The sequence below is a fragment of the Oryx dammah genome, unplaced genomic scaffold (assembly GCF_014754425.2).
Source record: "Oryx dammah isolate SB20612 unplaced genomic scaffold, SCBI_Odam_1.1 HiC_scaffold_11050, whole genome shotgun sequence".
Lineage (NCBI taxonomy): Eukaryota > Metazoa > Chordata > Mammalia > Artiodactyla > Bovidae > Oryx > Oryx dammah.
In genome coordinates, this window is record NW_024080444.1 from 11,053,196 (window position 1) to 11,070,160 (window position 16,965).

Consider the following 16,965-nt stretch of genomic DNA (forward strand, 5'->3'; position numbering starts at 1 on the left):
CATTTTTTACTGATAATATCACAGTACATAAGAACAGGTGACCATTACAGCCCTCTCAAGCAACTTTGATGAACTTTTCAGAAACTGAGTGTAACACAAAAGCTGGGACCACATGTATCCTCAAGGTCCTAAATCTGAAGGAACCCAGCAAACCATCTAAAATCCCTGGTAGGTAATTCTCATTGGAGCATCAGAGACAAGGGGCTCACCTGTCTCCTCAGGGAGGCCACCTTACTGTTGAACAGATCTCATTGCTGGTTTTTTGTTGTTAAATCAAGACTTGCTTTGCTTTTTAAACCTTGGCCTTCTCTCTGTGCAAGATGTAATCTATTTCCTCTTATCTTTCAACTTCTTATTCTGCTCTTTACAAAGTTAAGTATCTCCTCTTTGTAAAGGGGCCTCTTAATTAAAATGGGGCACCCAGTGTTATTAATCTTCTGACTGCCTACTCTATCTAAAATATTCAAGAAGTCTTTTTCTTTAATATGACTTCAAACATGATGAAAAGTACATAAAATGCACACACCCCCCATCTTATTCTCATTATTCACATTAACAATTACTGAGGTTTGTTTCACCTAACCCTTTTCTCTTTTTATTAATACTTATTTTGCCAAAGTATTTTAAAGGAAGATATCATGCCATTTTACTCGTATACATTTAGTAGGCATCTCTCAAATATAGGGACATTTGATTATATAATTACAACGCCAACATCACATCTAAATTTAATAAAATTAAGAACTATTTCTCAGTGTCATCTCTCAGTCAATATCACTAATTGTTTTAACAGTGTCTTTTTGTAGCCTATTGGAATCAAGATACAAATGACCTTATGAATTGCATTTTTTTGTTATAACTCTAAAGTCTTATTTAAAAGAGTCTTTTCTTTTTTCCTCCACATTAATGACCTGTAGTTTTCCTACAGAATGTTATTAAACTAAACCTCTATCCTTGTATTTTTTATGAATAGAAAATGACTCGAGAAGCTTGATTTTAGTTCAGGCTCAATGCTTTTGGCAGTAATTCTTCATGTGAACCTCAGGCTGCATCACCCCAGGAAGCATGCATGGTTCTCCTACTTTTAGTGATGCTAAGATTGACTAATGAGGCTTAGGCATGACAACTCAATACCTTCATTGTGAAGTTCCCATCAACCTTTCATTGATTTCAACTGGTGGTCACTGAATCCACTCATTTTTTCAAAGGCTGCAAAACTGATTCTTAATTCTCAAATTCCTTCCATATCTTTTAGCTAGAGTTCTTCTGGAAAACATTCCTTTTTTATTAACTAGGACTATCTGGTTACATGAAATATGAGTTTGCAGAGGAAATGGAACCTGTATTTTAAAGGCACTCAGTGGAAGTGCCTTAATAGAAGTTTTAAAAGACTAGACAGACAGGGATGACAAGTAAATCCACACAGAACTTTTCTTTGAAGAGGGGTTCCACATTGACATGAAGTTTGGAAACATAAGTTATGCAACCAGGGTCCTGGTGGCAACGCTACCTACACAGTTACTTTAACCAGAAGCTATGGAGTATCCCTTCCTCTTTGCTCACAATTAACTAATCATGGAATCCTCTATATGTCATATTCCTTCTACTTCTTTCTATCTTCTTTTCACTACCCAAGTTTGGGGCACAAACACCATTCACCTAGATCACTGCAATGGCCTCTTAGCTGCTCTCCCTTCATCCAGTTTTGTCCAATTCTGGTTCATTTTCTTCCTTTGTAATGTTTTCTCTAATATTACAAAGCTTAGATCTAATAATATCTAGTTTAAAACACTTTAGACTTTAAGACAAAGTCCATAGTATCAATAAGACTGTCATACTCTATGTTCCAGTCACTGTGAAATCTCTTCTAATTCCCTGAATGTGTCCTGTTCTCTCTTATCTACAGGCCTTTGAACTGTTGCCTCTGACTGAAATTCCTCTTTACTTAGATAACCACCACTTAATTCTTCAGGTTTCAATTTAAATGATAGAGAAACCATCTGTGATTGCTTAGACTACTCTAGGCTTTTGTTATACAGTGTAACTTTTATACACAGTATAACGTTTTAACACAGTATCACTTTTTGGTATACACAGTAACCTGTATTACTTTTTGGTATACACATCACATTTGTATTAATTATCTATGTAATTATTTCTTTCCAGTATTAGCAAAAACCATGTTTGTTTAGTTGGCACTGTAACCCAGCATCTTCACACAAAGCAAATTCTATATATTTAGTATGTATTTTCTGAACAAATTAATAGTTCCTAATATCAAATTAAAACACAAAGACCCAAACACTCTAAAGAGCTCTGGTAACAGAATGGTACCTGCTGTGGCATTTTCAAGGTGATTCCATTCTCTGTACTCACTGATGTCAGAGTGATAGATACCACTAGGAAAGGGTGAGGAATGTAGCGTGACATGGATACTTCCTGAAGAACCTGAATACCAGCAGTATTTGGACTATAAAAGAGAAAGAAACAACAATTCTAATGAGTTTTTACACCTCAACAACTCTAATGAGTTCCCCCCCCCATTTCCACTACAAATAGTATCAGAGTTTACGTTTATAGGGGCCCCAAATACTTTCTACCTACCATTTCCACCTCCCCAAGTATCCTTTAAAGAGCAGACTGACAAGGCTGTGGCACCCAAGAACACAAATGGAGATGAGGGGAGGGAAAAAAGGGAGTAAGATATAGAAAGTAAAAAAGAAATTGGGAAGAAGCTTACAGGAATAGCTTAGTCAGGTGAGAAATAGTTGGGTGAGGAAGGAAATGGGTTCTATCTAAGGTGATCTGTTTTTATCTTTATAAAAGATATCCTCAATTACTAAGCTACTTCAGCAAACACACACTTCATAGCTTTTTTATAAAAAGAAACAAAAGCCATCTGAGAACAAAATAAAACTCAAGAAGTGTGGTCTAAATGCTGCAAGTCAGCCAGACGCCAAGAAGAATATAAGCAACATACACAAAGAGCAAGATGACTGTCAGTTTTTCCTTTTCTGGACTACAGCCATCTAGGCCACTGAAAATGTATAAGAGTCTGCTAAGGGCATGCTTCCTAAGCCACTAAAACTATAGAAATACTATAAATTTCCCCAAGTTTCTAGAACACTAGGAAAATTAATAACAACCTGTTATCAAGATGTGTAAAAAAAATTAATATTTAAAATTTTACCCCATCCCAAACTAGTGTTTTTTTTCAAATGAATCCAATAAGATTAGCTGAAAACACTGGTAAAGCTTTATAGTTTATTTCTTTTGGTAGCTAAAAAATAACTACCATACAAAGATCACTAATTAAAATTCCTTGCTTTACGAAACTCTTAAAACAAAGGAAATCAAATATAAAATTAGAATAACTGTTTTGAGAAATAAAACTACAAAGGAAGCATGATAAATAAGAGCAAAAAATGACTCTATATATTTTATATACTTACCCATCAGATTTTCTTTCAATACTATAAAGGCATATTGAACAGTCTGCTCTAAAAACTATTACCATGTCCCGGAAGACACTAAGCAGTAATGTTTCTGCTTGTGTTTTGGTGACATGAGCAAAAGCATTGTCCAGATTTGAGGTTCGCAAATACACTCTGAGCTGTAGAAAATAAAAATAAAGACAACTGTAAAAAGAAGATACCTACCACCATGGATGACTAAATACTAAATACTAGACATACTGTTTTTTAATTTACTTTTTTTCAAGAGGAGCTAAAGACTAATTTGAGCATTAATAATAAGTGGATGTTTCTATATTGACAAGGTAGGCACATTCTACAAATAACTAAAATATGAGTGATCAAAACTGTGATGTACTATTATGAGATACTCCTTTTAGACCTGCATATTTAGACATGACATCAGGAGATGTAGTTTCTCAAAAAATAAATATATAAATCAATCAATGTATCTCTAAGGACAGACATTCTTATAAACTTTTCAACTTTTAACTATTTTTTATTAGTTACAAACTTTATAGAGAATGGCTAAAATCATTAGAAAAAGTAATCACAGAAGTCCTGATTATTCCTTTTTAAAAAAAAAAAAAAACAGTAACTTGAAAATCTCATTAGCTAAAAATGTGGAATTTTTGATTACAAGGAAAATGTCTCGTTCATTTTCAGTAGATTATTTTTATATAGATCAAACAATGCTGTGAAAGTGAAAATTGTTAGTCACTCAGTTGTGTCTAACTCTTTGTAACCCCACGAACTGTAGCCTGCCTCTATCCATGTGATTTCCAGGCAAGAATATTGGAGTGGGTTGTCATTTCCTTCTCCAAGGGATCTTTGGCAGGCAGATTATTTATTGTCTGAGCCACCTGAAAAGTCCTTAAATAATGCTTAATATCTTTAAAATAAAAAATTTATTATTTCTGAGAGAACAAAAACATACCTCTTCTTGACGATCACTTATGTTATAACATGCAAGGACAATAAAATCATTCCACCAGGCTAAGCCACCTGTCACAATCATATTCTGCTCCTTAAAAAAAAAATTTTACATTTATTCCTGACAGTAATACATTTGTAAAATATTCCTAATCAGACAATGAAAGCTCTAATTATTTCTGTTCTACTCTCTATTCTTCCCACCCCACAACATTAAGTGTTACTTGAGGGACTTTATTAATAATGATTCAGATCCTATTTTTGAAAAAAAAAAAAAAAATGTGTATTTCTGTAAGGCAGAAAGTACATCATTCAAAGTAACTGGGAACCATGTAGCATCGTTATTCCACATTCAATACATCTTGGTTTACATTCTGGCTTTATCATTTATCAGCTGCCTGACTCTGAATCCTATATAAAATGGTAATAGTAGTGCCCTCACTGGGTTGTTATTAAGATCCATGAGATATATGAAAAGTGCCTGGTACATAGTGGGCACCTAGTAAATGCCAACTTCCTTTTCTATTCCTCATATCTGATTCTTGCAAAATCCAAATGCATGTTTGTATGCTACCAAGATGTTTATATTGTACACAGACAAGCAGGAAATGATCTCAAATTTTGTGGAGATTTATTCCAATAATATCTGACGAACTCTACCTGAAATGGAAGAGTAAATTCTCAATTACAGGATTAGTTTCTGATCTTAACAAGAATTAAAAACTAACTATCTCAATGGACATGAACTTGGGTGAACTCCAGGTGATAAGGGATGGGGGGGCCTGGCATGCTGCAGTCCAAGGGGTTGCAAAGACTTGGACACAACTTAGCGACTGAACAACTATCTCAATACAAAATCCATTATCAAATACCAAGTACCTTATCAGAACTGACCCTTGGACATAATTCAGTCATTTTGTAATGTTTTTACTTTTTAGTAAGTAAACAGGGGTTTACTCTATACTTAATTATATTGTAGTTCTCCCACACTTTGACAAATAGGTTTTTAATTTCAAAAAGACTAACCTGGGTAATGTTTCCAAAAAGCTTCCATTTTTTGGTGAGTAAAGAGTAATGTGCAAAACCAAACTTGCCAACAACAGCAATATTCTGGCCAAGCTTATCAATAGCTGAAAACTGAATTTAAAAAAATTAAGATCTCTTCCTTGAATTTTTTATTTAGACATAAAGAGCTAAGGATTATGTCAGGACGGCACACTATTAATAAACATTTGCTAAGTGAATTAAATGTAAAATGCTAAATTCAAAAATCATATTTAAATTATATTTAACAAAATTATAGATTTACACTAACAAGGTACAAGGAATCAAGTATTGAGACTTTTATCAATGCACCCACTGAAAAGCTCAATCCCCAGAATACCTCTTGCAGCACATGCCATCCAATGAAAGTTAACACCAACAAAGTAACAAATAACTCACCCGTATAGGCCAATTGCTCTCTAGATAGGTGCTGGAAATCTAGGAAATAACATATCAGTTTGTAAGACTTTTGAAATGTCTACTATATTTAAATGTAAAGCATTAGCATCATAATATGAGATTCATTTTCCTGTAATGTTTACAGTGCTCCCAAATAATTGAGTATTATTGGCAGCCAATATTGCATATCGCCTGTCTTATCCATTTCACTATATGTTTCTAGACATCAGGCTTTCCTCTTTTTTCTCTATACTGTTTTTGTTTGTTTGTTTTAACTACTGAACACTCAATCAATAATGGAATGACAAAAGACAGAGAAGCATCTACAATGGTAGCCAAGAACTGTGTAGATAAACAGTCTGGTTTTGCTGATATGAACCATCTCTAAAATCTTATCTAATAAAATCAGAGCCTCAGCAAGAGTTGTTGTTTTTTTTTTAAATAGCACTCTTTCTTATTTTTATATTTTTCTGATTAAAAAAGCAATGTACGCTTATAAATTTTAAACAATATAAAAGTACACGAAGTACAAACTAAAATTCTTCTCTTACATCACTGCTCAGGGGAAACAACTAATTAGTTTTTATTCCGTCTCTAAACAGCCATGTACACATAAAAGTGTGTGTAAGTCATGGCTATTTATTCACCTACAAGACTTTTAATATATTACAGATACGAACTCTTCATCTGCAACATCAGCAATAGATGTATCTTTCCATGCTGTCTCATTTTTGCACATGGTGTCATTTTATTACTCTAATGAGAATTTTAAACTTAAAAAATCCTCTGTGAGATATCAATGCAGATTAAGTCAACTCTAGCTTTATTGAGACTGTGACCTCTCTCTTCGTCTGCTGATTAAATAGTTTCATGAACACATGGTGAATGAAGGGTGAAAATTAACAGAACAACAGAACAAAGGAAAAATCTTCTGTTCCTGGAATAACTACTGAACCTTCTATTTATTTATTTTCCTTTTACTCAAAGAAAAATTATTACATATTTTAAAATGGAGAGCCAAATGAAAAAGCCAAGTAAATGCAATCAAATCCAATAAGCTTCTTTGTGTAATGTGAAGACAAAACCAAAGTCAAGCAAAAAAAAACCCCCAAAAAACCTGCTGAAAACATCTGTATTAATCTTGATAAAATTTATTCATAAAACTATTTTTGTTAGACTTCACTTACTATCCAGTTAGTCAACCTAAAATCTAAATAAATTAATAGCTTTTAGTACATTAGGAAGTTCTTAACCCCAGAACTGTTTATGTGTGGATGCCTACTTTAGAGAATTAAGTGATAGACATACTTGAAGAATGCTAAACTTGTATCTTAACAGATATGCTGTACCATTCAGGCCAACTAGTAAAATTCATTATGATGGGTGAAATTAGTGCAGAATAATGGTAATCTGAGGTAACGATCAGGTAGCAAAGTAAAATTTGAAAGCAGTTTTGTAGGGGGCTATAAGTGAAATTCTTTTTTTGAATGAAGAAAATAAAAATAGTCACTTGAAGGATATTCCTGGAGTGCAACTGGGCTAGCACCCAAGACACTGAAAAAACAAACAAAAAACCCAAAATGCCCCACTTCCCCCAAACCTTAGTATTTCATAGTATTTATGAAATGTGTGAGTGGGTAAAGTGGGAATTGAGATCTCACTGCCAAAGTGGATTCCAACACGAAGTTTCTAATCACAGGAACCAAGGTTAAATCTTATTATTTGATCACACTCTGATGAATATCTCTAAGAGAAAACAATGTATTCTTCAATCTTCCAAAAGTATATGAGATGCCACAAATGGCAAATGGTTTGCTTTGAAAACTTACATTGAAGCTTTATTTATACAGTTTTATGTCTTGAAGATGCTATGAAATAAGAACAAAAACTTTTATTTTCCCTAGGAGATCTACATATTACCTGAACTTCTGAGTTCCACCCCTAATACTGAGAACAGAAAATAGCAAAACTAAGAAAAGAGGTGGCTAATGAATGATGAAGAAACTCAGGTCAGGACTGCATACTCAGGGCACAAAAGTCATGTCACACCACTGGGAAACCCAGTGCTAAGCTACAGAATCTCTACTCTTAACATCTTAGGATTTTTCCATCTTTCATAGAACCTAAATCTACCTTTTTCCCTTTAAAGTCATTCTGCTAAAACCCTGTCTTCTCCTCAGATTTATTTCTGTCTGTATCTGGTGAGATTGTGAAAACCATCATCCTAGGAGATCTGATCTGTGCCAAATACCTGGAACATTTGATTCACATTGTAGGAATGAGAGCAAATCATTTATAAATTAAATAGCCTTTACAATCCTCTTCGTTGACTTAACAAAGTGCCTGATACATTACCCTGCTTCTGACAAGTGTGCATTTGTGTTATTTTTGTTAAAGGAGAAAACATAATTAACTTAGAATCTTCTGACCAGGAAACTAATGAATATAAGGTAGAAAGCTTAAACAAACAAACAAAAAACCTAGTAGTCTAGATGGGGAACAGACAGAGCAAGCAGGATTAGTTGAGCTCATCTGATGAACTCTAAGCTGTACAAGAAGCATACAAAGTATTAATCACGCAAACAAAGCCATTTTGATGAAGGATGCAGGCACTCTCCTGGACAAGAGTATGTGCTGAAGGCGGAATTAAACAGGCACCCATGTTTCTTCAGGGAATACTTACTAAAGGCTAAAATGTCTGGAAGGTAAAGCATTAACATTATATGGACACTGTAAAACCACACTACCAAACACACACCACCAAAACACTGCATTGACTCTTGTGGCTAGATTACCAGCAAACAAAGCATAGGGCGACTCAAAGTAAAAACAGTGCCAAGTAGGCACATGCTAGGTTTTATTACTAGATCTAAGTCAGCAGTATATTATATGCTTCAACATTTAGTACCTAGGTTTTAAGACAGGTTCTATTATTCCCTTAATCTGTATCATGGCAAGGATCAAGTCTGCCACTATTCTGCTGTGTGACCTTGGGCAAGTCACCTAACTTCCCTGAGCTTCAATTTCCTCATGTATAAAATCTAGTTGGACTACATGATTGCTAAGGTCCTTCCAGCTCTAAAAATTCTATGAGTCCATTATAACTTAATTTGGGGGGACTACAACAACTCTAGCATTATTTTTATTAGCTTTAAGGAAATGGAAACCATTAGGTAAAGCTAGAGTTAAGTTTATCTTTCTGAGTATTTTAGATATCTAAAGAACAGAATGACAGAAGAATCTTGCTAGTACCTATTTGTCTGAAGTTGTAAAAGCAGTGTTATATGCTTCTAACACAGGATACTTCATAGATGGCTATGAATCACAGAATCACTGAATTTTTGAGCTGGAAGGAAATTCCATTTTTGTTATTGCCTGATGGATTTTTGAGTTCCAGACCTACCTTCTTCGATCCTCTGCTCTACTTGGCTCTCTGGCAACACAGACCTGGCTAGGCAGAACTGGCATTCATGCTAGGTCAGTGTAGAATGAATAGTTCAAAGTATGGGGGAATGAAAATAGCAGAGAAATGGCTATAGGAGAGAAGGGAGCAGTGGAAAATTTTAGTCAAGGAAGTAGCTGATGCAGTTTTATTTAATAACTGTTACTAATTATAAAATGGTATGCACATTGTTTGATTTTATGAATTTATCAATGTAAGTTAAATACATTTTCTTTTAGTGTATACCACATGTCAATGTAGGAGATATTCTTCCTTTAATTTTTCACACAGAGACCATTCTTCTATCTCTCATTATCTTCACTCAAAGTCAATTGAAAATAACACGGGAGGTGAAGTAAGCTAGGTAAAAGTATAGAATGTAGAAGACAAAGAATTGTGGAAACAGACAATGACTAAAAGAAACTCAAGAGCAGACTCTGATGTATCTAAGACACTTTGGTGACAAAACTGGGACGAAAACACTCAGGACTCTGAAATATGTATGAAAGTTTCTTTCAAGAAACTTCAACTTACTAATTTGTCCAAATTAATTTTGTTTTCAAAACTCAGAATTTCTATATTAAATGTCAACTGATCAGAATTACTAAAAGAAACTACTAATTTGAAAGTTTTATCAGAATGAGTAAATAATCTGGAGCAAGACCAAGTAATAATAAAAATTTTAACAATAATATTCTAGACTAATCACAAGTCTTCAACTTGGGTCCAAAGTCAGACAATTAACCTCAATGTGTACCCATGAGGACTATAAGATCATCTGGACAGTGTCACTTTTCATGAAATTACCACACTTCTGCCTCTGCAAATCTAGAGCTAAATTTACACCAAAAGAAGGCTGACAGTCCTGCACAGTAAAAGGGCAAAGCATAAACTTCTAGTTTTTCAAACTATTCACTTACTAATGGACTGGGGGAAAGAAAGGAGAAGACAAGAGCACAGAAAAGCAGGAGACGTGACAGTCAAAAAAGGTTAGGAAGTTCCTCAGTTCTCTAAAGCACCAAATGAATTGCTTAAAAATCTGTTTCAGGTGCTGTCTTAGCAAGGACAAAGTCACTAGTCAACAGCATCTGAAGACTCACCTGTACTACATGCCAATGCCGATGACCAAGTAAAGTGCTTAAACTCTGAGACTCTAAGCCGCCACCTGCAAATGGGCTCTTTTCCCGACGGGCTTTGTGCTCAGAGTGAGCTGAAGAACTCCTGGGATTCTGGCTCTGCGAGGCCTCTCCACAGTTCAAGTACAATCGATCCTCCCCCTGAAGCAACACTTGCTCTTGGTTACTCTAGATGAGGGAGAAGGAAGCAGAGGGAAGGAAAGCAAATAAAAACAAGTAAGGTGGGGGAAAGTAAGTAAAATGTCAATTTAGTTTTATTGCTGGGAATATACCATACATTTCAGCATTGATTTTCCTCACAGAGGACAAGACTACATAAAAATTGCTCACACTGTTACACTTAAGACTAACAGGCAACATTTTAATGATTTCTTCCCAGTGTAAAAAAAATCTTTAGTAAAGTTTATCATATAGATTCCAAAACATGCCCAGGGTTATAACTGCTATAGCAGTATCTTTCGTAACTACTTCAAAACGGCAATGCTATGAGAGATTTTCCATCTGAAAACTGAATAAAACTACTCAATGTCTACAATTTACAAAGTAGTTTTATATAAAGTATCTCATGAATGGTGATAAGAAAACATGTCTGGTCACTTTGTGTATATGTTCACCGATGTGCCCACATGGCAAGGAGTGGATTAGACACAGGGATAACTGGATTCTGGAGGATCTTTTAAATCATGGGGAGGAGGAAGAGTAGCCTACATCTGTGGTCCTGGTTCAGAACAATTCAATAATTGCTTGGTGAATGCTTACCAAGGAGTGTGCCAGTCTCTGAAGACATTTAGACAAAAAGTTTCTACTTCTGTGAAAGGCCAGTGTTTTCAAATGTAAGATTATTCACTCACTATTTTTTATAAATTTGACAGATCAGCACCCCAACCCCTCATGTTCCCACTGTAGTCCAAACATCATCTTGACATAAAACTTGGGGTGCTTTTATATTATTATTTTGGATGAGGGAGCAGAGGAAGAAATTCTCTACTCTTGTTTTTCTTATTATTCAACTACAGTAATAAGGTCTGAGATCCACAGTATTTTCATTCTTTTTCAGTGTGTTGTAAATTTTAATTAGAAACTGGTTGCACCATATATTTAAAAACCCATTGATGGCAGATACTAAGATATGCATTTCTATCATGTAACATATACTATTCTTACATAGAAATATTCTTACAAATAAATAGCATATTAATATCTTACTTCAGACTGATAAACATGAATTTATGTTATAATTTGGGGCAGTGTTTCCCAAAGCAGGATTCTAGGCTTATTTTCTTGCAGGTCTTCCTTAAAAATTCATAGGTAAGTAAGCTTGGGAAATATTGCTTTCTATATACCAACTTCTGGACTTTCATGATGCACATTAGTGTATCAAAGACCAGATTCCTATGGTAAGGAAATTTCTACAGCTTTGTTTAACTCCTTTATTTCACACAAGACAACAGAACTTTTTCTTATTCTACGTAATTGTTATTTATATTTCTCACAAAATGTGCCTGGTGGAAAACATTTTGGGAAATGCTATTAACACTAAATTTTATTAAAGTAAACCTGTAAACACTGTTTTTCCTCAAGTTGCTTATGATCCTACTTAGAAAAAAAAAAGCATGGGAGTTCCATGGTGGTCCAGTGGTTACAGCTCAGTGCATCTACTGCAGAGGGCGCAGGTCTGACCCCTGGTCAGGGAACTAAGATCCTGCGGCCTACCCCCTCCAAAAGCTAATCCTGCTCAGAAATAAAATTTGGGGGTATTATTTAATATAAATTAAAAAGAAACCTAATAATCACAGAAAATATACAAAAGAAGATTGTATGTCAATTTTAGGAGTACATGCAACAAATCTATGTCATAAGGACATATCTGTGTCTGATATTCTACATGAAAGCCATTAAAAACAAAACCAAACAGTTTTAATTAAATAAACTTACCATACAAGGGTTTACAGTGAGTGCACTCTTGATAAACTGAAACAGTAGAATACCAGGCTGTTTAACTATACTCTTGGAGTCAGACTCATTTTCAGTATTTTGAGAACCAAATCCACTGATTACCCAGAGGTGATAGCCTTCAGCACCCCAGCTCTTAGGGAAAGAGGTGGGGGAGAAAAAGAAAAGGGAGGAAATCAAAGCAATAGAAAATGTTATTTTTTCCTGGTTTTAAATATTTAAATTCTCAAATAACCAACAATAAGCATTATTAATTACTTCTGAAGGCTGGAGATACCATGACAAACACCACAGACAAGAATCACATACCTGCATCTACTACATCTTAGATGTAGAAACCATGACTGCTTTCCACCTAGAATAGGGAAAACACTACATACTAATCCTAGCTAGAAATCCTAAGAAATGCCTACTGCTATCTGTAACTTCTCTATTAATTTAACTGCTTCTCAAATACAAAGAACTTCCTCAGAGAGACAAGATCCACATTACATAGCTGAAGCTTGACAAACAAGCACTGAAACAGGTACAATCTTGTACAGAACAAAGAACAATGGACTGGCGACTATGAGACTAGGGTTTCCACTGCAGCTTGGCTACCATTTTGTTGTACTACCTTGGCCAAACTATTTGGTTTCACAGGGTGTAAGTTTCTTCTTTTATAAAATGAGAGAGCTCAAAGAAATTAACCAGGCCCAGTCAATTTTAATATTCTATAACTAGATTTAGTGATTGTTAAAATCAGTTAAAAAAAAAATCATGGGAAGTGTAGTAATTCCTAACCTGCAAGGCCAAGAAAATACTAATGAGGGGAGGAGAGGTCCATGAATTACTACAAAATTTCAGAAGTTCTGCTTTCCCATGAAAAGTTTCAGTTGCACAAGTTAACTAAAATGCTTAGATTCTTAGTTTGTGATTAAAATATCAGCTTAGTGAGGCTGGTAACACCAGTTGTTGCACTCCATTCAGAAGCATTGATTGGCAGTGACAGAAACGGTGTTTGAAAACTTAAAACCATGAAGGTGTGTAGAGCCATCACATGGGATCCTTGGTGATGAAAGGTTGGGAAGCCCATGGTTTCAAGGCAACCACGGTGGTTTAAATTCTTCGAGAAACCCATGATCAGAAAATGCCTTCCTCTGTGGAGCAGGAGAGAAAGGTAGTGGTAAGCCTAAGCCTCACAGCCACTAATTTCACAAAAATGGTACGGAGAGGGCTATAGTAAGAAAACGTTTTTATGTAAAGACAAGGGTAGTTATACCTCACTGCCTTCTACAGAAGCTGTTGAAAACTGATGGTAAAAATACTATTACAAGGACTACAATTCTTTTGATATACGTCTACGGAAAAAGTTTAAAATATGCTCAAATAATGTACATGTCCTCCAGGAAAAAGACCCAATGAGCACTTCACATTAAAAGAAAGGAGGCTATGGGAAGTGGGTGCTGAGTCACATAAGAAATGCAGGTAATGTTTTGGAAAAACAAATGCCTGATCTGAACAGTCACTGTGTTCACAGAGATGACAGGGCTTGCTGGACACATCAAAACAAAATAAAAATCACACACTGAAAATCAGATAGCCTGTTAAAGACAGACTGTTAAAGATAACACTTTCATTAAAGCAGGAACTGTGTAAGAAGAGTATTACGAGACTAGAAGAGCTTTTTAATTTTATTAGGTCAGTATGAGGGAAAAAAAGGAAGGAAAAAACCAAGTTTTTCACACTGTATCAATATTTTATAGAAAGAACTTACCATAGAGTTGATTTTAAGGGGATCTTTTTTGGTACCATCTGACCTATAACTGAAAGAGAAGAGAAAATTAAAAAGAATCTTCTAATTGCATATAACATTTAGCTTTAATTTTTTTAAAAATGATTTTCTTCCTTTGAAAGAGAAACACAATACTGTGTGAAATATGAGACTCCTGGTCAATATACCTGTGTCACTGAGATACAGTCTTCTAGGTACTAAATAATTTCTTGACAGGGTCATGCAGTTTGGGCAGGTGTGTTCATTATGTCAGGACTAAAGTTCAGCATAGCATATGAAACGGGTAGAGATATTAACCCACTTCTGTCAACCCACAGAGAACCTATATTAACTCAATGAGATAATGTAATTTTTCACTTCCTACTAGCTACTTATATATATAGTTTACAGCTCTTATTAGATAATAAGCTACTTGAATAGATTCATGTGTGATTTAGCCTTGAATGAAACATTTATCACATACACAATAGGGGTTCGATAAATAAATCCACTTTTATTGAGTGAACAATCAACTGAAAGAGGGTGGATGTACGAGGAATTGATACATTCTGAATGAATGAATTCTGAACCTTATAAACTGTTTTGGGGTAAGAGTCAAATAAGGCAAACTGGCAGCTGTATGACAAAGTTTGCATGCATGCGTGTGTGTGTGTGTGTGTATTGTCTCAGAGAAAATGGAGTTATTTTGTCCAAAATTCCTTTATTGACTCACGCAAAATCTCCTCCAAGTGTACAAATCAGCTGGGCTCCAAATACACTCCATAAGGAAAGGCCTCCATATTCCCAGGTCACTATTACAACACTATTGTCAGGAGACCATCTGACCAACTTAACAGCTCCTGTTTTGTTCCAAATGTCTGTTAAGAAACCACAGAAAAGTTAAGGATAAACGACTGCTTCATATTTAGTACTTTTTACAGCCTCTATCTTCAACTTGAAACAAGCAGAAAGGCATGTCTGCTTCAATGAGATGAATTCAGTTCATTTAGGGCTATTTAAAATTAGTACGATCATCAGCCTGGGCCTGGTCTAAGCAGAACAAACTCTGTACCCAAGTGATTCATAAGAACCCAGAAGCATTTCTTGCCGCTATTAGCTTAAATAACTATTGATACAACTGTGTGGTCTTAAAAACTCTTTGGCTTTGGGAAAATCAGTTTCTCTAAGATGGGAATAATATTTCCCTTGAATAATTCAATACAATATCAAAGTACTCTACAAAGTATGAGGTGTTTCAAAATATAAAATATTTTACCATGATCTCCATGCTTTTTCAGTAATATCAAAGGGACTCAAATTAAAGCAAATTGAAGTTTAACCTTATATTAGGATTAACTAGTTTAACCTTATATTAGGATTAAGTAGGTAAACTCCAGCTTCAGCACTATAGATGCTTACATCTTTTTTTAACTAGTAATACTTCTAATCCTATATATAATTACTAAAGGGGAAATTTTCATTGCATAGTAAAATCCAAGTTTCTTTACTGCAGAGTTAAATGAAACATACCAGCACTTCCCATCAGGAATTCAAAAAGATCTGTATGACCTTCTTTACAATTACAGTTCTTTACATCTGCAGTATTAATAAATTTTTGTTGTAAATATATCTGCTGCGAACGGGTGGTATACAGATACTAGCCTACAAAAGACAGGCTTGGTTAACAGAGTAAGAACTTTTTCCCTCTGCCTATGTTTGAATCCTCACATTAACATTCCCCACTGCCTATGTATGAATCCTCACATTACCATTCCCCACCATAATTCAGGTATATGAATAACTGGTATTTATGTATATAAAAATGGGAACATATCTAAGCAACATCATATCTTATTAGTATACTTTACACACCTAGGAGAGAAATTTAAATCCAAACCAAGAAAAAAATACAAACTCAAATCAAAGCTCGTAAAATGAAAGCAATTCCATGTGCAAGAAAAAAAATAAGGTTTAGATGTATATTTACTATCACAAAAAGCTGCTAGTGTTTTAGCTTACAAACAGTATTCCTATTATCACAAGTAAACATATATATCTGTATCTGTATCTACATACACACAGATGTACATATTTTCCAAGCATTATACACATGTTAAAAAAATCTAGGTACAGAGATGTACAATAAAACAGTAATGATGGTTAACCTAATTTTCAAGTGGCAGGAATACAGAAAATTTATCTAGCTGGTAACCTACTGTAAACGTCGATTGTGATAATTTGCATAATGAGAAAAATGTAAAAAATAATCCCCAAACTTGCTGTTACAGTTGAATTTGCAAGACAGAAAGGACGATCTCCAGGAGCCAGAAGAAAAAAAACAAAAAGTGAGACCAGTTAGTGCTTCAATTAAGGCAGCCTAGGTGTGAAGAGTGGGAAGTGATGAGGCGAAAACAGTTGGAAATATAGGGACAGAAGGTTGGAATGGGACCTAGCTGTGATTAGGGAGTTGGGGGGTCTCACATCCTTATGCAAAGACAAAAAAAAGGGGTTTCAGGGCAACATGAGTCTGAGAATCAGAATGGAAGCTGATGATCATGTAAGGATTCCTGATGTGCTGCCACCTGTAAAAATCAGCCAGTGAAGCCAGAAGAAAACATAGATGCTTATGTCTGTTCCAGAGGCAGGACAACACAAGCCTCCCAACATTTTAAGCAGCTTTATAGCCAAGTTACATAATCCAAAAGGGCAGCCCTCTCCCATAACAAAGACCACAAGAGCAGCAGTTAGCAGATAACTAAGGGAGAAATGGCATTCCAAGAACCTGAGAAAAGGAAACAACCTGAAAAATTCAGTACAGTGTTGTCAAACGAT

General features: G+C 35.0%; 1 protein-coding gene across 1 annotated transcript in view; it reads right to left on the bottom strand.

Moving 5' to 3' along the window:
* LOC120860222 (guanine nucleotide exchange factor subunit RIC1-like) overlaps positions 1 to 16,965 on the bottom strand; it is a 140,785-nt gene that overhangs the window by 16,084 nt on the left and 107,736 nt on the right. Inside the window, exons 9-17 of the mRNA XM_040236005.1 lie at positions 14,867 to 15,011; positions 14,137 to 14,185; positions 12,363 to 12,515; positions 10,392 to 10,595; positions 5,850 to 5,888; positions 5,433 to 5,543; positions 4,411 to 4,500; positions 3,453 to 3,613; positions 2,335 to 2,470 (exon numbers count right to left, since the gene is read on the bottom strand). Coding sequence (XP_040091939.1) covers positions 2,335 to 2,470; positions 3,453 to 3,613; positions 4,411 to 4,500; positions 5,433 to 5,543; positions 5,850 to 5,888; positions 10,392 to 10,595; positions 12,363 to 12,515; positions 14,137 to 14,185; positions 14,867 to 15,011 — 1,088 coding nt within the window. The remainder of the gene's footprint in view (positions 1 to 2,334; positions 2,471 to 3,452; positions 3,614 to 4,410; positions 4,501 to 5,432; positions 5,544 to 5,849; positions 5,889 to 10,391; positions 10,596 to 12,362; positions 12,516 to 14,136; positions 14,186 to 14,866; positions 15,012 to 16,965) is intronic.